The sequence below is a fragment of the Myotis daubentonii genome, chromosome 1, assembly GCF_963259705.1.
Source record: "Myotis daubentonii chromosome 1, mMyoDau2.1, whole genome shotgun sequence".
Classification (NCBI taxonomy): Eukaryota; Metazoa; Chordata; class Mammalia; order Chiroptera; family Vespertilionidae; genus Myotis; species Myotis daubentonii.
The window spans coordinates 39,930,476-39,954,378 of NC_081840.1; the positions used below are offsets into that span (position 1 = coordinate 39,930,476).

A 23,903-nucleotide genomic window follows, 5' to 3' on the forward strand; every position below is an offset into this window, starting at 1 on the left:
GGGATTGGGGGGATATGATGGTCCCCTTGCCCAGGCCTAAAGCCTGGGTCAGAGGCGTCAGGCTTGGGCGGGGGGTGGAGCAAGCGATCAGAGGGAGATGGGGGTCCCCTGCTCAGGCATGATTCCTGGGCCAGAGGCCTCAGGCCTGGGCGGGGGCCAGAGCCAGTGATCGGGGGGAGATGGGAGTCCCCTGTCCAAGCCTGACACCTCTGGCGGAGGCGTCAGGCCTGGGCAAGGGGCCGATCAGGTGATCAGAGGGTGATGGGGGTCTACGCCTCTGGCTGAGGCATCAGGCCTGGGCAAGGGGCAGAGCCAGCAATCGGAGGGGTCTGGGGGCAGAACCAGTGATGGGGGGAAATGAGGGTCCCCTGCCCAGGCCTGACACCTCTGTCAGAGGCGTCAGGCCTGGGCAAGGGGCCGATCCTGCGATTGGAGGGTGATGGGGGTCAACGCCTGAGGGCTTCCAGTATGTGAGAGGGGGCAGGCTGGGCTGAGGGACACTCCCCCCCCACATACACCCAGTGCACGAATTTCGTGCACCGGGCCCCTAGTCCTATATAATAAAAGGCTAATATGCATATTGACTGAATGGCAGAATGACTGATCACTATGATGCGCACTGACCACCAGGGGACAGACAATGCAGGAGCTGCCCCCTGGTGGTCAGTGCACTCCCACAGGAGTGCCACTCAGAAGCCAGGCTCACAGCTGGCCAGCGCAGAGGACCTAAGCCGTCAGTCAGACATCCCCCGAGGGCTCCTAGACTGTGAGAGGGCGCAGGCCTGGCTGAGGGACACCCCCCCCCGTGTGCATAAATTTTGTGCACCAGGCCCTCTAATTAAAACATATTACTGGGTCCTATATCCCAGAATTTGATTAAGTATGAAGGAGGGCCCAAGAATTTGCATTTCTACCAAGTTCCCAGATGATGCTGGTCTGAGGACCACTTTGAGAACCACTGCTACAAACCTTCTGAATCTAAATGAGTCAAAACTCATTTTGTTATATTAATTTAAAATATGTATTGTAAAAGGCTGTAGAGATTTTTGTTTTGAAATTTACGACTTCATGTTTCCTTTCTGTTCCCAGGGATGGTATTATATCAGTCAATAGAGACAGTGGCCAGTTTACTGATGAGTATCTCCCAGAACAGCGATCTCATCTCTACGGGATAACTGCAGTCTACCCCTACTGCCCAGCAGGTAAACAACGTGCTCAGGCTGCTCCTTTGGATTAGCAGGGGAGGGGAGGACAGATCTGGTGACTGATTACCCTTGGTCCCGATTCTGGCTGCTGCCTCTGACACTGCCACCAGTGAGAGCCACTCCGAGCTGGAAAAGTTAATGGCCAACCCATGGGGTGACCAGTTTTTACTACCTTAAGTCTATCTAGCTAAACTATACACAAAACAGGTCAGCCTATTAGGATATTTCTTCTTTAAAAAGACTTATGTTGCAACTCAGTTATAAAAAATACTCATGCACTGTCCTCTCCCACACTTTCCCTTACAGGAAGAAAATAAATATAGCATCCTAAAGGACTTGAGTTTACAATCAGATTCTGGACCCTAAAGAACATTTACTGCAAACAAAGGCGAAGAAAGTGAAAAAGGAATTGGCCATTAAAAGTTCTGGGACATGAAAAATGGACATTTTCAGTGCAAAAAGACTAAGTATATTTTGTGAAAAGTTTATACCTCAATCTTTACTACTGTATTTTTAAAAACAAAAATTATTGCAAGTTTAAAAGAGGTAATAGAATTTTAATTGTTGCTTATTAAAGCAACTTTTTATAAACATTTATGTCATATTTAAAAAGGTCAAATTCGTTCAACTAAGAACCAATTAGAAAAATGTCAAGACCCTATATGAGTTCTTTTTGGCCAAGAAATTAAAGCACAAATGACCAGTATAAAAATAAAACCCTAAAGATCATAAATTTGACATAGAGAAGGCTATGCAGAACTGATGGGAAAGAACCAACTTAGTTATAGTTTCCCAACAAAAGTTCTAAGACTTAAAATATTTTTTACCTCTGCATTACTTCATTTCTATTTATATTAAAAGGTGCTAGAACATTTCAGTTTGTATTTCCTGTAAGTCCCTCTATAGAATAACCCACAGAAATTACTACATTTATAAATACCAAAGATGTATCAGTCCTCAAATTTTCTAGATTACTTCAATAAAATATTTTAAGTTTTCTTATGACTTTTTGAGGATGTGTATTATTTCTATAACAAAGCTGGGTGTTGGCATGTACCTTAATTACAAAGGAAGAAACAGATTAATTATACATAAACATAACACATAGTCAAAAAAAAATAGTCCGCTTTCCCAAACTTTATTAAAGAAAAAGCAATGATGGTAAATCTCTAAAACATAGTCAATTTTCTGGGACTCTTCCCTTGAAAATGTGATGTTTGATTTTGAAACACATACCACAGTGTGCATGGTTCTCAACTGTACTAAATAGGTGAGAGGCTGAGATCCTAACAGGTTCATCTCCCAACTTTCCCCAGTCTGTGGTCTGTCTTTGGATCAGCAATAATTGCCTGAACAGCTACTATGGCTTCATTAATTTTTGTCTGTAGCTCTCTGAGCTCTTCTATATGCAGCAATCGCAGAATTTGAGCCGCTTCATTAAGAACTGCATCTATTTATAAGAAACATGGCAAAATTAATAACTTTTATATTTCAGACCACTCATTTCCCCCAAAATGTTCACCAAGTTTCTAAAATATTTTGAATTAATCATCAAAACAAAATCACTTACCTCCTGTGTCAAAACCAAGAATATGCTTGTCTAAAGCAACAGGCAACCCCTTTAAAAAAAAAATGGACAAAATGAGGCAATAGTTAAGTATCATCTCTTTTCTTATCTAAAACTAAAGAGCAGCTAGCTATTATTTTAACCCTTTTAGTCACAGTAGCAAGGGGAATGAGAGTTCTCTTAAATTTGCATTTTGATGTTTGTTTTCCCTACTATAACCGGTGAGGAAAGAATGGCCTTTAAATATAGTGGGAGGCTAATTCCATAACCCATCCAATCCTTTAAGACCAGGCATATAAAATAGCTCCTTTTTGCTGTAGTGCCCCTGTCACTACTGCAGGGCTGCTATTATTCTGTTTTACCTACAGTAAGCAGCAGTGTACAGGGCAAATGGAATAGGACTACTTTTAATATTACTTCCCTGAGCACATTAATTTGTCTGCAAATTGCACAAACCTAAAACATACTTTTTCAGCCAGAAATTTTAAGATTATATGTAATATATATAATTTAACGTTCAACAGTTCATTTTGAAGTTACTTTGAATAGAATCTAAACCATAGTGATACTTCAATGCTATAAATGCTAAGTTGTCACTACTCAATTCTTGCCTAATCTATTAATGAAAATCTACTTAGGTTCCATCTGCTTCAAAATAGCTAATAAACACACTATGTAAGTAAAGAAACAAACAGGTATGGAAACTCAGTGAGCAAAACTAAAGAGTAGAATTGTACTGTGCTAGGCTGTACCAGAGGCTCCCTTTCCCCTTTGTCTGCCCAAACACCAAAAAATACCTCTATGGCTGAAGATGACCACATGCTAGTTATGAACAGTTACAAACAAGAACACAACTGTAAAACTTATCCACTGTATTATTATTTATAGCATGGAATCTTTTGAGATGACATTAAAACTATGATTTATTTGGAGCACTGAGAATAAAACTAAATTTTACTTTGTAAAGAGCAGCAGTGATTTGACTCTGTCCTTATTTGCACTGCCTTCCAAACCATAGCTTTACCGAATGAATTTACTCTCTGTTTATAGTGTGGGAGAAATAGGCTAACCTTTAGCCCAATTTCCAGTGGCTGGACTCACACATAATTAATAAGCCAGTAAGAACCTTTAAAAGAAACTGTCTTTTAGAGGGAGTACACTTACCTGGCATCAATAACCTTTTAACAGAGGACAAGTGACATTGGGGAACTGAGGGAGGCAAAAAAAAAAGGACCAGGGTTCAGGATGGTGGTTGTACCAAAGGCTGTCGCTGCAACATCTGTACAGCAGGAAGGGGACATTATCAGGCAGCTGCTGCTAACCCGTGAGGACATTCTCTGTACTGCCCCATAGTCAATGAGACTTTTGGGACATTTAGATTTATGGTACAATTTATCTAAAAACTTCTCAGAATTATTAGATAGTTATGGTGTAGTTTTCTCATTCTACTAAGATGAGTTTTAGTCACCTGTACCCTGAACCTCACACTCTAGTAGCCTCTCTATCCCCAATTCACCTAGATCATCAACTAGCTCATGTGAACCACCACACGAATCCTTGTCTCAACCACGTATCCACTAGGTGACCTTATGCAAGTTACTTAGGTTTTATGGTAGGAAATAGAAAAGGTAAAATGAGATTTCTCTGAAGAAACAAAAGAACAAACGTAGAATTTAGGTCAAAAAGAAAAATATTGAGAGGTTGTGTCCTGTTCCCCAGCAATTAGTCAAAATAACCCAGAATATTTCACAAGTGCACATTCCTTTAAATAAACTTCAACTAGGCAGATGCAGTGGTTTACACTGGTAGACTGGATGTGCCATTGGCAGCTTCTCTAAGGTGTGAAGGGAGATAAACATGAGTTCATTTTTCACTCAAAATGGTTAGACACAATTTGCTTAGAAACCACATTCAATCCCCTTGAAGTAAGCTATCCTTTCTCTGGGCAGTTCTAACACAGAATGGGTATCTTAAGCAGTAACATGCAGGGTTTAACCCATGACAACACCAGAAGAAACTTTCATTAATAATTACTTTAGATTTTACTTAAAAAAAATACATACCTCTTTTGCTTGATTTGCTTTAGCAACTGCATCCTGTGTCAGGCGTTCCTGGACCAAAATGCGAATTGCCTAAGAAACCCAAAAATACCGTTTTTAGTTTTCACTGCCTGTTTGTCATTTTTTCTTCTCTGAGTCTAGATAAGGATGCCCAGTTTGATCAAGTTAGAATTACCTAGTTCATTAACAAACTCCCCATTAAAAAAACAAACATATTGTAATAAAAGTTCTCACATTTAATATTTAAAATGTGAAATGATACCCAAAACAATTTAAAACATTTTTTGAATTGGTAAGTCATGTGTGCAGTAAAAAAAAAAAAAAAAAAAAAATTAAATAAAGGACACATGGTAAAAAGTAGGTCTCCTTCCTTGTCCAAGCCTCAGCCATCCCTCCAGAAGACAATCACTGTTACCAGATCCTTGGATTCTTATTAAAAGTACAAGCATACTCAGGCAAGCATGTGCACACGCATGCAATCTCTGACACGAAGGGTAGCACATCACATACACTGTCCTTGCTTTTTTCTCTTAATTATAGTAAAATGTTTTCAGGTCTTTCATAGAACATGTTTTTTTCATCACCAAGGAATTTTATTCCAGCAGACACAAGTGCATACATGCATTTGCATAAACTAAAAAAATAAGATTTTTAAATGGAATTTTAACTAATGGATGACAATTACAATTCAAAAGTAAGTGAAAACTGGAAATTTTTTTAAATAATAAAAACAAATTAAATGCTACATTTGAGAAGAATTACTTAAACCAATCTTAAACAGTGATTGCAAATGTAAACAGTGTGGTGGTCAAACAGTTAATATATTGATTCTCATACTTGGCAAATCTATGAAGATGTTTTCCATGTTGTTATGCTTTGAATGATTCTTAAAATAACTCAAAGGAAAACCATGCAACTAGGATTAGAATTTTATTAAACTTATGATTATAGCTAACTTTTACTTTTTTCCCATTGGGTGTTTAAAGTATAACAAAGAGAACCTCCAAAATGCTGAATTGTCTTTCTCCTCCCAGTTTATGATTAAAGCTGATGTGAATACTGTAGAACTGTTCCAAATAATTTACATAATTGCCTAGGTAAGGAACAAGCCTTTGAAAGGGCTAAATTTCACTAAATACAACTTTTTGTCTCTTGACATCCAACCTGAGTTGAGAAAATCCAAGTTGACATTCAGAGTCAGCATACAGAATAATAATCTAGGAACAGAATAGTCTTTCCCTTGTTACAACCGCCATTTACTACATACAATTCTAAATAGTAGAATAAATTAATCTAATAGTAGAATAAAAAAAATAGAATAAGGCTTAATCCTTCTTATGGGTAGAGTGAAATTTATTTAATTCACTGCAAAGCAATTTAAAAGTAATTTACATGTGCAAGGTGTAGATTTTTATGAGAAACTAAAACTTTAATTAAACTAAAATAATGTCCAAGTCTGGTATTATAAATACCACTCCCCTCTCCATGAGACCCCCACTATACTGTCACAATTACTTGGCATAAATTTTCTGAAATATGAGTATATTTTTCCTCTCAGAAATAAGAGACCTTTTTCAGACTGTTGGAATCCCTGAAGTGGAGGTATGAACTGAGGGCCTATCTAGGAAGGGTGACTTGGAAGACAGAAACATTCTTTCCTTCCTCAAAGACATTTGGGAACATGTACTTTTGGCCAAATTCACCATTACTAATTTGGCATATTCCACTATCTTAATGAATAGGGCGATTTAGGAAATATAGAAACGACAATGTCAGAATGCCTACATTAAAATCCTGGCTCTATCATTTTTTTGTGTCATCTTGGACACTTATTCTCTTTAAGTCTATTTCTTCATATACATATTAAAAAGAAAGACATTAGCATCTACCTCTAGGATGTTGGGGAGGATTGGATGAAACCATCTTTGCAAAAGGATGTAAACAAAATGGCAGGCACACAGTAAACACTCTTTGATATTAGCTGTTATTAGATAATCTAAAACAGATGAAATCTGCTTTATGTTCCACAATCCTCCACATTTTAGTCATCAACCATAAATTTAAATATGAAAAAGTTGATTTTTTAAAAACTGAGTTTAAATATCTATACTAATAAAAGGGTAATATGCTAATTAGAGCAGACGTCTTCCAGATGTCCATCTGGACAAAGCCACAGCAGATGCGAGGCCCGGGGATCAGGCAGCCGTGAGCCCTGGCAGCTGCGAGGCCTGGGGCTCAGGCCTTGCAGCTGCGGCAGTGGCAGCAGCAGCCGAGTGATAGGGGCGTCGCCTTCCCCTGATCAGCCCGGTCACCTCCCACAGAGGGAGGCCAGACTGTGGCTTAGGCCCGCTCCCTGTGAAGCCCTCAGTAGGACATACCCTGACGGCTCCTGAACTGTGAGGGGGGCAGGCCAGGCTGAGGGATTCCCCAACCCCCCAGTGCATGAATTTTCGTGCACCAGACCTCTAATATATATATATATATATAAAATATCAGTCAAGAATCAAGAATACGAAGCTGACCTTAAGCATTACCAGGTAATCATCATGACGTTGAATCTGAAGAAGGTTAGCCAAAGCCATTACACCAGCCTTAAAATCAGGATTATTAACTAGAAAAAATTACAATGGAAACTTAGAGCTCTGCAAACATATAATTAGACAGATATGTAAACATAAATATACAAGAAACATTTTGAATTTTCCATTAACAACAAATCTCAATTTTTAAAACTTCTGACTAGAGCAGTGCAGAGGCATCAACAGCTAGGCAAAATGATAAGATTAATGGATTTCTTACTAATCAGCCAAACTGAACAATCCAATAAATAACTAAATTAACTCATAACTTTTTCTGCAAGGCCCATTTATGCAGCACTTTTAATTAACATTTCTTCCCAAAGCTATTCATTTTAATACATAGATTCCTTCAATGGACAGTTTTCCCAAAACCTTTTCTCTAAGCAGCAGCTCTCAAGTGTCTAAGCAGCTTATTAATTCACAAGAATAACTCAAATTATAGGTCACAATGAATCAGTAAAAGAATTATTTAACGTATTACTATAATGTAATTAGACTCTTTATACTTTTTAAAGCAGAATTACTAAAAGACATCTGGATTTAAAATAATGAAAAATTTTACCACTTTCTCATAGTGTCACATTAGATTAGAAAAAATGTTATGTTACCAGGAAGCAAACAATCATCACCATGATTAAATACAAATAAAAATCTCCACACTACTATGAGAAGATCAAAGAAAAGCATTTCAATATTCAGATATTCAATTATAAGAGGAAGGAGACAGCACATTGTAACTGACAATAAAGAAAACCATAGAGAATAAAATATCCTCACAAATGCTGCCTGCATGAAGTATTTACTAAAACCAAGTAAACACAGACTTTATTTTAGAAAATAAAAATCATTTAGGAAACCAAAAATGTTGATCATTATTATGCATTTGCATAGTCATCTCCCCTTATCCAAACGAGATCCATTTCAAGACCCACACTGGATGCCTAAAACTGGGACAGTACCTAACCCTTTATATACCATGTTTTATATATATATTTTGTTGTGTGTGTGTGTTTTTTTAAAGAAGCTTTTTACAGCTTCTCTTTGGCATATCCAAATTGCCAGCATCATATGATGTCTCATGTTTTGGGGCCATTAAGTAGCATAAAGGTTTCCTGAACACAAACACTGGGATACCATGATAATTGATCTGATAACCCAACGGAAACTAAGTGATTACAGTGTGGATATGCTGAGCAAAGGCTTGATTCATAAGCTAGGCAAAACAGTGCAAAACTTCACCATATTACTCAGAACGGTGTGCAACTTAAAGTGAATTGTTTATTTAAGAAATTTTTCATGTATTATTTTCAGAAAGCAGTTGACCACAGGTATCTGAAAGCATGGAAAGTGAAAGTGCGAATAAGGAGGGTCTACTGTACTTACCATCCAAATTGATCAATGGCTCTGCATTTTTAGCTGCATTGTCAGCATTTTTTGTATTATCAGATACTGAGTCTTTATATTTTTCAGCTGAAAAATAGGCAAAAATGCAATTTGTAAAACCGCAACTTAAAACAAACATTGTTTATATACTGAATCTGAGCCAAACTGGTTATTATAAAACAACTCATCCAATCAAAATTATTTTGCTATTAAAAAAATCTAGCAGAAGACAATGTGATTATAGCTTTCTAATTAATCTAAAATGATTACTGAATCCTTACACAAGGATCTTTTCATTAATATCTTTAAAAGTAATATATATCAAACATTATTTAAATCAAACATGTCAAACTCACAGCCCGTGGGCCGCATGCAGCCCACAATGAATTTTTTTGCAGAAGAAACGCTTTAATAAAAATTTCGTAACTTAATTTTTATAATATCCTGTTATACATTATTAATGAACTACAACATTCAATAATGACTGATTACTATCATCATGTTGCATTCATTTCCCTTACACGCCTTACGCGCAGGTGCACCATTTCTCTCTACTAATACTAACAGCGAATATTTTAGCAGCCAATTGCCACGTCCTTAGTCTTGGACTGACTTGTTTGGTGTGCGCAACAGGAAATATTTTGCTTTTGGAGAACAAAAAAAATAGATTTGTGTTACGCTTATTAATTTGTGCAGTTATTCAGTGTCTGGTAAGTTAATGTTCAAGAAAAATTATTAATTTTTATTAAAATGTTCTATCATTTTATGTTAACCATTACTCATTTATTTCAGCTCTTTGTATTCAGCATGTCTCTATCGAAATAAACCTACATTTCTATGAAAATTGAAGCTTTTGTTTTTTTGTGGCCCACATAAACGTAAACCTTGTTTATTTGGCCCATGTTAGTTAGCCTTTGAGTTTGACATGCTTGATCTAAATGTTTGCCAACAAAGTCTGCTTTCACGGCTTCCTTTAAAACTTATAGGGGTAAGGGTAAATGTAAGTTACGTGAGATTAAATGCAAACAAACTAAAAAGTAAGTTTCTTCCTAAATCTTTTGAAAGCTGTACATAGAACCCAAAAACTTTTCTTTCTAAAAATATCAGTACTTCAAATAATACACCATCATATACAAACCTAAACCTATTTTATGGAGACTTGAAAGCCAGAATTACAAAGGTAGAGTTTGCAACTTTTACTTGAAAAATATTTAATATACTGAATGTAATGTCCAAATGCCATCTTTTGCTATAATGCTTACATGATTTGCTATTGAAACGAGAGAAAACAAAAGCGTTAAGATTTAAATCAGACAGAAGATAGCTTACAGGAGCTCCCACTGGCCAAATCTGGGATAGCGTAAACATCAAGATACACTATTAGCCCTAACCGATTTGGCTCAGTGGATAGAGCGTCGGCCTGCGGACTGAGGGGTCCCAGGTTCGATTACAGTCAGGGGCATGTACCTTGGTTGCGGGCACATCCCCAGTAGGAGGTGTGCAGGAGGCAGCTGATCGATGTTTCTCTCTCATCGATGTTTCTAGCTCTCTATCCCTCTCTGTAAAAAAAATGAATAAAATATATATTTTTTTTAAAAGATACACTATTAACAAAAAAAGATTGTAAGCCATTGAGTAAAATAAGAATCCACATATACAAACTAATCTAAATAAACAAACAAACTGGAAAGACAGGAAAAGTTCCTCATTAAAAAGCCAACAAGTAAACATAGAAAGAATGATGGAATTAAAAAAACATCATTTGGCAATTATCTGCATAATTGACTCAGATGAAACTCATCAAATGGAGCTAAACCTAGATGAAAAAGTTTGAGGAATAAAAGCATACTGACATTATCTCAAAGTATCTCCCAACAATAAACTTATTTATTACAAAGGGGAAATAGTAACTTTAGAATGGAGAAGCCTTAACCATGTGATCAAAGTAATAGCACCAGTAATAGGGACATATTACTAACACATGCCTCCTGATAACATGCACTTAAAAGAACAAAACATCACTTCTGTGTTCTTAACAGAAGTACAAACCCTAACTCTAATCATGAGGAAACATCAGATAAACCCAAACTGAGAACAGTCAATAACCAGTTAACTGCCACACGTCCAAAACTGAAACCATCCCCACATAGACACTTATGACATACAAAGGGTTAAATATACGCCAGTCTCATGAAGCACAAATAAAGAATGAGGAACTTTTCCAGATTATAGGAGACTAAAGAGACATAACAACAGAATGCAACACATGATCAAAGAATGCATTTTTGTTTTTGTATGAAGAATATTATTGAGTCCAGCCAGTGGTTGAGTGTTGACCTATGAACAAGTCAGGGTTAGATTCCCGGTCAGGGTATATGCCCAGGTTGTGGGCTCGATCCTTAGTGTGGGGCGTGCAGGAGGCAGCCGATCAATGATTCTGTCTCATCATTGATGTTTCTCTCCCCCATCTCTGAAATCAATAAAAATATATTAAGAACAAAAAACATTGAGACAATTTATAAAATGTGAATAACAGCTATAGAGAAGAGTAGTGAATCAAAGTTTATTGCCCGATTTTGCTAACTATCCTGTAGTTGTGTACATTTAGGAAATGCACATTAAAGTACTCAAAGGCAAAAAAGAACCACCTACAACTTAGTATCAAATGGTTTAGAAAAAATTATGTATATTATATAGAGAGAGAAGGACAAGGCAAATGAATTAAATGTTAATATTTACAGAATATGAGAAAATTTATTGTATTCTTGCAATTTTTTTGTAAATCTTAAATTATGCCAAAAAAAGTTAAAAGAAAAATTTAAGTCTGATTTTAGTCACTTTAACTGACAAGCTAACAAAAACCTTTAAAAGTACTAAAGCCCAATACAAATTTACAATGGCTTCATCAAATAAGGACAAACATTTTAAATAATTTAAAAGTCAAGAAGAATGCAAGGAGTTAACGTAAAACCACAAAAATACAACAGTGCCTTCTACTGATAAGGGACAGTACTACCACTTTAGCCCTTTTCCCAAAAAGTCTGTTCTTTAATTCTGAATTTTAAGATTACACAAAAACTTGTTTTCTAGTTTAGACTTTTAATATACTTTTGATATAATTTACCTTTCAACAATAATTCAGCTAAAATTTCAAATAAAATTCAAGTATAAACTTCAATATAAAAAATTTACTTTATTTCAGATCCAACATCAGTGTATTTCTTTTATTAATTAAAAAATATCATGCTAGCCCAAGCTGGCATTGCTCAGTGGTTGAGCATGGACTTATGAGCCAGGAGATCTGCAGGCTCAATTCCCAGTGTGGGGTGTGCAGGAGGCAGCTGATCAATGATTCTGTCTCATCATTGATGTCTCTCTCTCTCTTCCTCCTTCTCCATTCCTCTCTGAAATCAATAAAAATATATCTGATATCTATAGTTCCTGGTACCTAGGTAATCTAAATTAAAGTATTATAAAGATGGACAAATGTGAAATAAATACAGTAAAAGTAAAGCAGAAATAAATTGAAATATGACTACAATTTCATTTGGGAATAGCTGAAATACACTTTTGAAAAGCTGGAGAATACTTTGTAAGAAATTAACATAGAGTTACCAACTCAAAGCAGAATAAAGACTTCCCTAAAGGTCCTAAAAATCAACTAATGCCATCAAGGCTTCTGATTACAACATTTATTCATATGTATTTTCATTTTAAACTAAAATTCAAACTGGAAAAAAAAAAAGGTTGGAGCTTTTAATATTTCTGCCATAAAGTTTCTGTAATTTAAGTCTGGAGCTGGTTGGTGCTCTGTATTAGAATATGTGAACATTCAAATACTGTATTTGCCAAACATTAAAAGTCTTCTATTATATGCAAAGAAACAGAATCATGACTGCCCATTCCCTTCCAAAGATTCCCATATTCCCAATTTCTTAAACTATGAATGTTACCTTACATGGCAAAAGGACTTTGCAGATGTGATTAAATTAAGGATTATCCAGGTAGGCCCAATGTAATCACAGCACCCTTATAAGAGGAAGCAGGATGATCAGAGATGTGACGATGGAAATAGAGTTACAGAAAGACTAAAGACGCTATGCTGTTAGATTTGAAGATAAAGGGACGTCAAGGAATACAGGCAACCTTCAGAAGATAGGAAAGACAAAGAAAGAAATGGATCTTCCCCTAGATTCCCGAAAAGAATCTGTCAACAACCTGACAGTAAAACAAATGGCTGGGCTTCTGACCTCCAAGACTGTAAAATAATAAACTGTGTTTAAAGTCATTGAGTTTGTGGTAATTTGTTACAACAGCAATAGGAGACTAATAGAGGTACAGTACCATGTAGGAAGTAAAACTGAGTAAGAGCTTACAATTTAGTGGGGCAAGTAAGACATAAGCCAAAATGGAAAGTGAATGACTTAAAAGGTATAGAGTTAAAAACTATGAAAGTTCAGAAGGAAATGCTAATTGGTATTTGTGCTGGATCTTATAAGAATGAGCAGGATTTAGAATGTGTAGAGAATAGAGTGAAATGGCATATTAGTCAAAGGAATATGTAAGCCAAGAAATCGAGGGAAGAAAAAAGAGATGTAAACAGGAGCCAGCATTAATCTAGTTGGGCTGGAATACCAAGAACATGAATACTGGTGGACACCAGTTATCAAAGGCCTTGAATACCAGGCTAAGGAGCCTGGAGTCCCTTTTGGAGAAAAATGGAAAAGCAATGATGCTTCTGAATATAACAGGAGGTGCTTTTTTGGAAACCAACCATAGCATTCTAAAACAGATTTGTTTAAAAAAGTTAGCTTGAAGGGCCATGCTGATGAGAATAGAGGGTGATGCTAAGAGACCAGTATGAGAGAGATTATAATAATCTCAGTAGAAAATGATAAGAGACTGAATTAGGGCAATAGTATGTAGTGGGAAGGCAGAACAGATACAATAGACATGGGAAAAAATAGATGGGAACAGGATGGCAAGAAAAGGGACTCAAAGATATCAAAAAGGCGTAAAAAAGCAATGATTAAGAGAACTGAACTGACAGACGCATAAGAAGGAACAACACAAAACACAGAGGGTGGAGATAAGATAATCAGATCTTGAATTTAGATATTGGCAGGCCTTTCAAAATGAAATGGTCTAATGAGAGGAAATGTTATTTTTGTTATAGATATTAGTATTTAAAAGCATCCTATAAGTATCTGTAATAAAATGATTATTACATATAAATAATATATTTTGACCTATAATGTATATCAGCATTAGACATATCTTTCAGTCTCTTGTGAAATGACCTGCTGCAATCAACATTCTGAAATCCTATCAATTCTTCAACACTAACAATTTAACTTGAAAGGCTAAGGTACAGACTGTGAAAGATGAAAAATTTATTAATGTAATAAATACTACTTTTTGAGAAGGCATAAAAATGCTTTCTCCAGAAGACACCATTCTAAATTCTAAAAAAAGACATAACAAAAATCTAAATACCAATGAAAGACAGTGCTTTTAACGTCTTATAATAATAAAAAGGCTCTAATTTTAGAAAATTCTTTCCCAGACAATTTAAGAGTTAGGGGGGAGGGGAGATGGGTATTAGACACAGAAGAATGGTTACCAAAAATTAAGTGTTTAAATAGATACTGAAAAGGAACATGAGGATATATAAAACTTCAAACTTAAATGTCTCCCAAAAGTAGACAAAGAAACACAAACTGGTATTCCCTACATTTTTACTCCTTTCCCAAATCCCCCCTCCTCTCTTTAAAACATACATTCCCCACAAAACATACCGTTATCTCCATATTCAAGTCTAACGGCTAAACCAAGAAGCCAGTCAATTGCTTCTTGTCGATCTTCAATCTTGAAAGGACAGCTAACATCTGTGAGATACTGTTGAGAGAAAAAAGAAAATCACTTTCATTATTGCTATAAAGTCACAGAATCAAAAAATGATAAAATTAAAAGATACCTTAGTTTGGATCTCAAGAATTTCTCATAACATTTAAGTGTACCACCTTAAGTGAATTATTTCCATCATGCTTTTTGAAATTATTCTTTTGCAGATTCCAGATTTAGAACAACTTCCTCATTTTATAGATAAAAAAATTGAGGTTAACACTTGCCAACATCTGGGACCTGAATCTAAACTTTCTGATTCCAGGTCTCAATACACATAGAGCAATTAAATAAAAAGGACTCTAAAAAGAAGAACATAAAAATAAAGCAAGAGATAGAATTTTTAGTTTGAGGAAATCTTCTGGAAGAAGGAGAAATGGCAAAAGATAAAAGAAGCTAAGATGTATGAATTAATATGTTGCTATTTAGACAAGAGAGCCCCAGAAAGATAGAAAAAAATGCAAAGAATGTAGTGTTTTTAAAACCACTGGAAATAAATTTCTTAGACTTCATAAAACATAGAAGAAACAAAATGGAAGAGATGGGAGATTAAAAATGGCGGCAGAGTAAGTGTATGCTTCATGGATATGCTCCCAGGAACAAACTGGTATTACAACTAAAATACTGAAAAACTTCCTGAATAATCAAGGGAAAACTCGCAGGAGAACCCTGACACCCGAGACGGCAAGTGGAGACCACAAGTGGAGACAGCATAGAGACTGGTAGGAGGGACTGAGGTGCGAAGGGCTGGCTAGGCGCCCATAGACTGCAACTGAAGTCCCAGAGAGATATCTCAGCTGTGGGGGGTTGCCACTGAGAACTCTGGGGTCTAATCCCTAAGCTGCCCTCCCCCCCCCAGCAGAAAAGACCAAAACTGAGGAGGGCACCCACATAACATCTGGCTGTGAAAAGCAGCAGGGTGCTGTCTGCCAGAGAGTAACAGCTGAAAATTCAGGCACCCTCTTAAAGAGCCAACGCACAAAATTCCTTGTGTAGCCACCCACCTTGTGCTCTGGCAAAGGAAGGGTGAAGTGGACTGGATCTGTGAGAGCAGAAGCCAGGACTGGGAACTGGGGATAGAGCTCAAAAGGCAGACACCCCAAGTTTCCTGGGCTGAGTCATTTCCCTCAAGCAGCAGAGGACATCTTTCCCACATAGACATCAGCCCTGCCTGGGGGAAAGACAGTTGACACATCCTATTGGAAAACACCTTGCTCTGAGGCCACTTAAGAGATTAAAAGTAACAATTAGCCTCCAGGCAGAAGCAACTGCCCCACCCTGTTGAAAAAACAAACAAACAAACAAACTCAATCACTCCAGGAACACCGGAGGATGATTGACCAGGGGAGCAATTCAGGTTGGAATCCTATCAGCCTGTAGGCCAAGGCAGTCTCTGCCTGATCTAATTAGTCAGAAACAGCCTTTAACACTGTCCTGCAGTAGAGACTGAGAGGTGTAGAGGATCTACCTAAAACACAGTCACAAACCCAAACAGAAAGCCAAAATGAGGAGACAAAGAAACAACCCCAAAATAAAAGAATTAGAGAATTCTCCAGAAGAAGAGTTAAATGAAGCAGAGGTAAGAAATTTATCTGAAACAGAGTTCAGGGTAATGATGGTAAAGATGCTCAACAGCATGAAAAAAGATATAGTAACTATGAAAAAAGAACAGTTTGAGATAAAGAATAACATAACACAAATAAAGAACACATTGGAAGGAATACACAGCAGGTTAGGGGAAGCTGAGGATCAAATCAGTGAATTAGAAGACAGAGTTGAAAATATCACTCAATCAGAAAACCAAAAAGAAAAAACAGGAGGAAAGCTTAAGTGTGCTGTGGAACAAGGTGAAACTTAACAATATAAGAATAGCAAATGTTCCAGAAGAGGCAGAAAGACATAGAGGAGGTGTTTGAAGAAATAATGGCAGAAAACTTCCCTAACCTGGTAAAGGAAAAAGGCACAAGTTCAGGAGGCACAGAGAACCCCAAATAAGAACTCAAACAGGCCACGCCCAGACACATCATAATTAAAATGCCAAAAATTAAAGACAAAGAGAGAATCTTAAAAGTAGCAAGAGAAAATTGTTACCTATAAAAGGAGTTCCATAAGGCTGACACCTGATTTCTCATCAGAAACTCTATAGGCCAGAAGGGAATGGCATGAAGTACTCGTTCGCCAGACTCATCAAGAAACAAAGAGAGAGGACCCAAATAAATAAAATCAGAAATGAAAATGGAGGAGTAACCACTGACACTACAGAAATATAAAGGATTATAAGAAAACTAGAGCTGGTGCACAAAAATTTGTGCACTGGGGGGAGGGGGGGGGTCCCTCAGCCTGGCCTGTGCCCTCTCGCAGTCTGGGAGCCCTCGGGAGATAACGATCTGCTGGCTTAGGCCTGCTCCCGGGTGGCAGAGGGTAGGCCCAATCCCTAGGTGCAGCCCCTGGTTGGGCTCAGAGCAGGGCCGATTGGGGAGTTGGGGCGCCGGCCCCTGTCATGCACAGAGCAGGGCAGATCAGGAGGTTGCGATGCCACCCTCAGTCACGCTCAGGGTAGGGCCAATTGGGGGGTTGGGGCACCGCCCCCTGTCACACTCAAGGCAGGGTCGATGGGAAGGTTGCGGCGTCACCCCGTCACACACAGAGCAGGGCTAATCAGGGGGTTGGGAAGCTCCCCCCTGTCACGCACAGAGCAGGGCCCATCAGGGGGTTGAGGAGCTCCCCCCTATCAGGCACAGAGCAGGGCTGATCAGGGGGTTGGGGCGACTTCCCCTGTCACGAACAGAGCAGGGCGGATAGGGAGGTTGTGGCCCCGCCCCCTGTCACACACAGAGCCGCAGGGCGATCAGGGGGTTTGGGGGCTGCCCCCTGTCATGCTGATCCCGGTGCCGGGAGGCCTCGCGGCTCCGCTGATCCCAGTGCTGGGAGGCATATTACCCTTTTACTACATAGAATGAGAGCTTCTATATTTGTTACAATGTTTCAAACTGCCGGCTCAGAGGCCGGCAGCGGCAGGCGGGGAATGTTGCAGTCCTCCGTCACTGAAGCAAGCAAGCCTCATGTTCAGTTTAAGCTAACTGGCTGCCAGCCGCCATCTTGGCTGGCAGTTAATTTGCATATCGCCCTGATTAGCCAATGGGAAGGGTAGCGGTTGTACGCTAATTACCATGTTTCTCTTTTATTAGATAGGATACTATGAACAACAAGCTGGACAATGTGGAAAAAATGGACAAATTCATAGGAAAATACAATTTCCCAAAACTGAAACAGGAAAAATGAAAAAACCTGAATAGGCCAATAACAACTGATGAAATAGAAGCAGTTATCAAAATACTCCCACCAAACAAAAGCCCAGGTCCGGATGGCTTCACAGGGAAGTTCTACCAAACATTCAAGGAAGCACTAACACCTACACTCCTCAAACTATTTCAGAAAATCCAAGAGAAAGGAACACTTCCAAACTCTTTTTATGAGGCCAGCATTATCCTAATTCCATAACCAGATAAAGACATTACAAAGAAAGAGAATTAAATGCCAATATCCCTGATGAACATAGATGCTAAAATCCTCAACAAAATATTAGAAAACTGTATCCAGCAATATATTAAAAATATCATACACCATAATCAAGTGGGATTTATTTCAGGGATGCAAGGCTGGTATAATATTCGCAAATCAATAAACGTGATACATCACAAAAACAAATTGAAAGACAAAAATCACATGATCATATCAACAGACGCAGAAAAGGCATTCAGCAAAATCCAACATCCATTTTTGATAAAAACTCTCAGCAAAGTGGGAATAGAGGGAGCATATCTTAACATGATAAAGGCCATCTATGACAAACCTACAGCCAACATCATACTTAATGGGCAAAAACTAAAACCATTTCCTGTAAGAACAGGAACAAGATAGGGATGCCCAGTTTCACCCCACCTGCTCGACACAGTACTGGATGTGCTACCATAGTGATCACAAGAAGAAGAAATAAAAGGCATCCAAATTGGAAAAGAAGTAAAATTGTCATTATTCGCAGATGACATGATACTATACATAGAAAACCCTAAAGACTCCATAAAAAACCTACTAGACTTAATAATGAATTCGTGAATACTTAAACAGCTTGATGGAGAAAATTGTGGCTAAAAAATTCACATTTATGGCCACTTTGTTTTGGCCCAGGAAAATCCCCAGGAAGGCTGCTTTTTTATTCTTTTAAATCTTTAAAAATATATATATATTCTTATTGATTTCAGAGAGGAAGGTAGAGGAAGAGAGGTAGAAACATCAATGAGAGAGAATCATTGATTGGCTGCCTCCTGCACTCCCCACACTGGTGATTGAGCCCACAACCCAGGCAGGTGCCCTTGACCAGAAATGAACCCAAGACCCTTCAGTCCTCAGGGTGATGCTCTATGCACTGAGCCAAACCAGCTAGGGCCAGAAATTTTTTTTTTTAATATATTTTATTGATTTTTTTTACAGAGAGAAAGGGAGAGAGATAGAGTTAGAAACATCGATGAGAGAGAAACATCGATCAGCTGCCTCCCGCACACCCCCCACCGGGGATGTGCCCGCAACCCAGGTACATGCCCTTGACCGGAATCGAACCTGGGACCTTTCAGTCTGCAGGCCGACACTCTATCCACTGAGCCAAACCGGTTTCGGAAGGGCCAGAAATTTTTTATATAGTAGTCCCCCATTATCTGTAGGGACTATGTTCCAAGACACTCAGTAGGTTCCTAAAACCTCAGATAATGCCAAACCCTACGAATATATATATATATGTATATATTACACCTATGATAGTTTAATTCATAAATTAAGTACACTAAGAGATTAACAATAGAACAACTACAACATTACTGCAAAAAGTTATGTGAATGTGATTTCCCTCAAAATCTTACACTGTATCCTCTTCTTGTGATGACGTGAAAGGACACAATGCCCATATGAGATGAAGTGAGATAAGTGACATAGGCATTCTGATGTAGCATTAGGCTACCGCTGACCTTCTGTCAATTAAGGATTACTTGAACACAAGCACTGTGATACCATGACAGTTGATCTAGATAATGGAGATAGCCAGTAAGTGAATAATGGGTGAATAGTATATACAGCATGGTTATGCTGGAAAAAGAGATCATTTACCTCTGGGACAGGGCAGAACATCACAAGATGTCACCATGATACTCATAATAGAGTGCAATTTAAAAGTAATGGATTATTGCTGGAATTATCCATTTAATATTTTCAGAAAGTGGTTGACTGTGGGTAACTGAAACCTTGAAAAGTGAAACCACAGATAAGAGGGGACTACTGTATTCTTCAAATACCTTCTGTATGTGGAACTTTGTATACAGTCTTATACACATGAATTGGCCGGAAATAAGGTGATTTAACTATAAAATCTTAATATATTTCAAAATTTAAAGAAGCCTATAAAAATTTTCAAAAAAACTTTTTAGGAGCAAAGGAAAATAACCTAGTAGTAGCAATAACAGTAGCAGAGGCAGTGGAATAAGCATATAGCATTTGCTTAGCATTTGCTGTGGGCCAGGCACTCTGTAAACAGGTATATTACAACTGATTAACAACACAAGCCACCACTATGAAACAGGTACCACTGTTATCCCCATTTTCTGCAAAAGTGTTATTAAAATTAAACTAAGTCAATGTGAAAATTATTCTAGCCACAAAAATAAGAAATACATTCAGGGCCTTTTAATAAAATAATGGATATATTCAGTATATCTATTCATTATTTCATTAGTATAAAAATAATCCTTTTAGGATTATTTCTATTGTTCACAACAAGGGACGTGTGTACATTAAATATAATCATAAATAGGACAATCTTCGTTTTCAAGCATATCGATGTCTTATCGATACTAACAAAAAGGTAATATGCAAATTGGTCACAACACCCTCACATTCATAAACAGATATGCTAATTAGCCACAACCAGTATGCAAATTAAACATCACTCCAACACACAAGATGGCCACCCCCTAGTGGTCAAAGATGGCCACCACAAGATGGCCTGCAGGTGAGGGCAGTTGGGGGTGACCAGCCAGCAGGGGAACAGTTAGGTGTCAATCAGGCTGGCAGGGGAGTGGTTAGGGGTGATCAGGCTGGCAGGCAGAAGCAGTTAGGGGCAATCAGCAAGCAGGCAGGCAGGCAGGCAGGCAGGCAGGCAGGCAGGCAAGCGGTTGGGAGCCAGCAGTCCTCGATTGTGAGAGGGATGTCTGACTGCCCACTGTGATCGGGCCTAAACGGGTCCCAGATTGGAGAGGGTGCAGGCTGGGCTGAGGAACATTCCCTGCCCCACCCCCTGCCAGTGCACAAATTTCATGCACCAGGCCTCTAGTTTATCTATATAAACAGGGAATATGTAATTAGCCGAGCAAGACGACCGCTCAGGAGCTGCACGGGCACATGGGTGGGAGGGGACTGTGTGCCGCCCCCACCCCAGTGGCCGCGGGGAGGCTGGGGCAGGGGGCGGGCCAGAGTGGAGACACAACACACAGGAGCACCTGCCCCCACCCCAGCAGAACACAATACGGCAGCCGGGGCAGTGCTCAGAGCAGCCGCTGTGCAGCTCGGAGCTACATGGGTCAGGCGGGGTCCAGGCCCCCCACTGGGCGCCTCCTCGTGCAATTTCAATTGCACGCTGGGCCCCTAGTTTTAATATAAGTATTACTGCTACATTTTTAGTCTACTGTAGAAATTCTTATTTTGGCCATTTTTTACCATTTATAGAATATGTGTACTGGTATATCACTGTTTATTTAAGAAACCTCACAATGTTTCCAGACAAAAATATTTCTATCTAATACTGAAAGCTTGGTAGAGAGAATATAATTTACTCTAAAAACAAAAGAAAAGTAGAATCCTGAAATCTAGCACTTCTAACACTGATCATTATTTTTATTTGAAAAGAACAAAGTAATCTGAAGCATGTCTGTCTTCACATAATTTTTAGAAAAGCTCTCTGTACTTTTATTTTACTTTCAAATTCATTACCTTTTCAAAGAACTTGGGCCAGTCACTGCTGTGGATGTTTCTTAAATTACCTCTGTCTTCAATCTTGTAGTGTCTGATTTTCTGGTCTTCAAGCCAAACAATAAAGTTTCTAAATTCTGTTTCATCTGCAACAAAAATACCATATAAATTACTAGAAGCACTTCCTTCACCTCCAATAAGTGGTTTTGTGGAACTTTTAACTCCAAAAACAAGAAGTTAATTGAGCTGGTCAAAGTAGAGGTTAAAAGTGCAGATTTTGGGTCAACAGATTAAAAAATGTTCTGCTCATATCTTGGATTAAATTCAAATTCTGGTTCCAGACACTTAGTGGCTGTGTAAACTTGGGCTCACCACCTTAATGTTCTCTGCTTCAGGTTCTTGAGTTACAAGATGGAGGCAATAATAGGGCTTACCTTATAGAGCTGTTATGAAAATTAAATGAAATAAGATTACAAAGTGTCTGGTAAATGAGATAGTTTTGGCTACTTCAGTGTTATTATTCCAGTTCCTTTGGAGAGAGGGACGGGGCCAGGCTCAATGTACAGCTAAGTAATAATAAAGCAAATGACAAAATAAAAAGAGGATACCGTTGTCTCCGTTACTGCACATTAAATGCCCACACGAGAAACCACACGTTGTTTCATTTAATCCTTCCACAAGCTCTTGAGGTAACAGCTCCCCCGCCCCCCTTCACAGATGAGAAAAACGGGGGCTCAAATCCCGACCTAAACTCTACTGCCGCCGACCCTTTTTTGTTAAATAAAAGGCAAGACAGAAAAACAAGACTCTATTAAACTGATATGCTTCTATGGAGACCAACAAGACACTGTTACTCCTGCTGAGAACTATTTTCCCTCTCCAAGTCCAGCTCCCACTGTGCAGTCCGGAGGACCAACTCACCGTGAGCGGCCTGAGGCTCGCAGGCCGTGCACCTGGACCCCTGCGGGCTGTGCTGGGCGGCAGTCAGGGAGCAGCGGGTGGCCACGCCAACGCCGCAACATGCTCTGAGGCTGGAAAGCCCAAACGCCTTCGTATTTACAATCCAGCCACCCCGTTCACCTGCTAGCAACCTTCTCGTACGACCACGCCAGGGAATGAGCCCGTCACTGCATCGCGCACTCCAACGCCATCGGTCCCGGTCCCGGTCCGGTCCGGGACGGGCTGGGTGGGCTCCGGGTGCCCCCACACCCACCCTCACTCAGCAGTTCCCGGCGGGCAGGGAACTGGTCTCCAAATTGCTCAGCATCTTCCTCAGCTCCCGGCTCGGCGGGGCCCACAGCAGGTGCTAAAGGTGCCGCCCCATCACCCGGAAGCCGTGGAGTTGAAGGACTAAGTTAGAAGGCGAATCCCTTCTCTCTAGTGCGCTGGGGGCTGAGGGCTGAGGGCTGGGGGTCTGAGGGCTGGGGGACTGGGGGGCTGGGGGGCGGGTCATGTTGGGAGTTTAGCAAGTGCAGAAAGTGACGGGGCCGAGGGGGAAGGGGGAATGGGGAAGGGGGAGGGGGAGGGGGGAGGGGGGAGGGGCTCCGAAGCCCGGGCGCGGCCGGGGGTCGGAAAACAGAGGTGCTTGGAGGCCGGGAGGAGAGCGCGGCCCTGGACCCCCCGGGGAGACGGCCGCGGAGGGTCCGGGGAGGGAGCCCAGCCCGGGTCGGACGCCGAAGAGCGCGCCGGCAGCGGGGTCCGTGGCCGCAGCGCAGGCCGGCCGGCGCCTCACCTTTGCAGTTGAAGCCGGCGGGGTTGTGGTAGTCGAGGGCCGTCAGCTTGCGGCGGAACATGGTCCCGGCTTCCCGCTCGGTCCCCCGGGCTCCGGCCGGGAGAGGAGAGAGAGGCGAGGAGCGGCTGGCGGCGAAGCTCCCGGCGACGCGGCGAGAGGGCGGGCCGGCGTGCGGACGCTCTGCAATGACGGCAGCCTCCACCAATCGCGGCTTAGTACAGGCGGCCGCCGGCGAACGCACACCAATCGCGGCTTCGGCGGGGGAGGCGGGGCCACGTCGGGCACGTCGACGCTCAAATAAACTTTATTGTCCGCTTCCTAGTTGTACATAGGCAAAAAGCCTCTGAGAAGCCGCTTTCCTCTTGTGTTCCAAGCCAGTTTCCTCTGGTTTTCCTCGCCTTCTTGATACAGCGTGCAGAGAATAGTATATGTAGAATTTCTACAATGGGACACGCTCATCGG

The 23,903-nt window shown here is 39.9% G+C and overlaps 2 protein-coding genes across 5 annotated transcripts in view; one reads left to right on the forward strand and one right to left on the reverse strand.

Annotated features, from left to right (window-relative positions):
- Window positions 1–2,210, forward strand: part of NID2 (nidogen 2) — a 66,576-nt gene extending 64,366 nt beyond the window's left edge. The window contains exons 20-21 of the mRNA XM_059695970.1: window positions 1,090–1,202; window positions 1,512–2,210. Of these exons, the coding sequence (XP_059551953.1) occupies window positions 1,090–1,202; window positions 1,512–1,522 (124 nt within the window). The 3' untranslated portion in view covers window positions 1,523–2,210. The remainder of the gene's footprint in view (window positions 1–1,089; window positions 1,203–1,511) is intronic.
- Window positions 2,211–2,327: 117 nt separating this feature from the next.
- On the reverse strand, window positions 2,328–23,613 carry RTRAF (RNA transcription, translation and transport factor). 4 transcript variants are annotated; one of them, XM_059695993.1, is made up of 8 exons: window positions 23,442–23,613; window positions 21,731–21,855; window positions 14,593–14,692; window positions 8,795–8,881; window positions 7,367–7,443; window positions 4,836–4,904; window positions 2,776–2,824; window positions 2,328–2,655 (listed from the first exon to the last, which is right to left on the reverse strand). In XM_059695993.1, exons 1-8 carry the CDS (start codon window positions 23,500–23,502, stop codon window positions 2,501–2,503), a joined length of 723 nt encoding a protein of 240 aa, XP_059551976.1. In that variant the 5' UTR covers window positions 23,503–23,613; the 3' UTR covers window positions 2,328–2,500. The 4 variants fall into 4 exon arrangements, with proteins under 4 accessions (XP_059551976.1, XP_059551965.1, XP_059551995.1 ...); XM_059695982.1 differs by having other exon boundaries at window positions 7,355–7,443; window positions 23,442–23,611; XM_059696012.1 differs by lacking the exon at window positions 8,795–8,881.
- Between the last annotated feature and the right edge of the window lie 290 nt (window positions 23,614–23,903).

Coding starts and splice junctions, on each gene's coding strand:
- RTRAF (XM_059695982.1), bottom strand. CDS start 23,502: ATGTTCCGCCGCAAGCTGACGGCCCTCGACTACCACAACCCCGCCGGC. Junction 2,825..4,835: donor AAGCAAATCAAGCAAAAGAG/GTATGTATTTTT, acceptor TTTTTTTTAAAG/GGGTTGCCTGTTGCTTTAGA. Junction 2,656..2,775: donor TCTTGGTTTTGACACAGGAG/GTAAGTGATTTT, acceptor TCTTATAAATAG/ATGCAGTTCTTAATGAAGCG.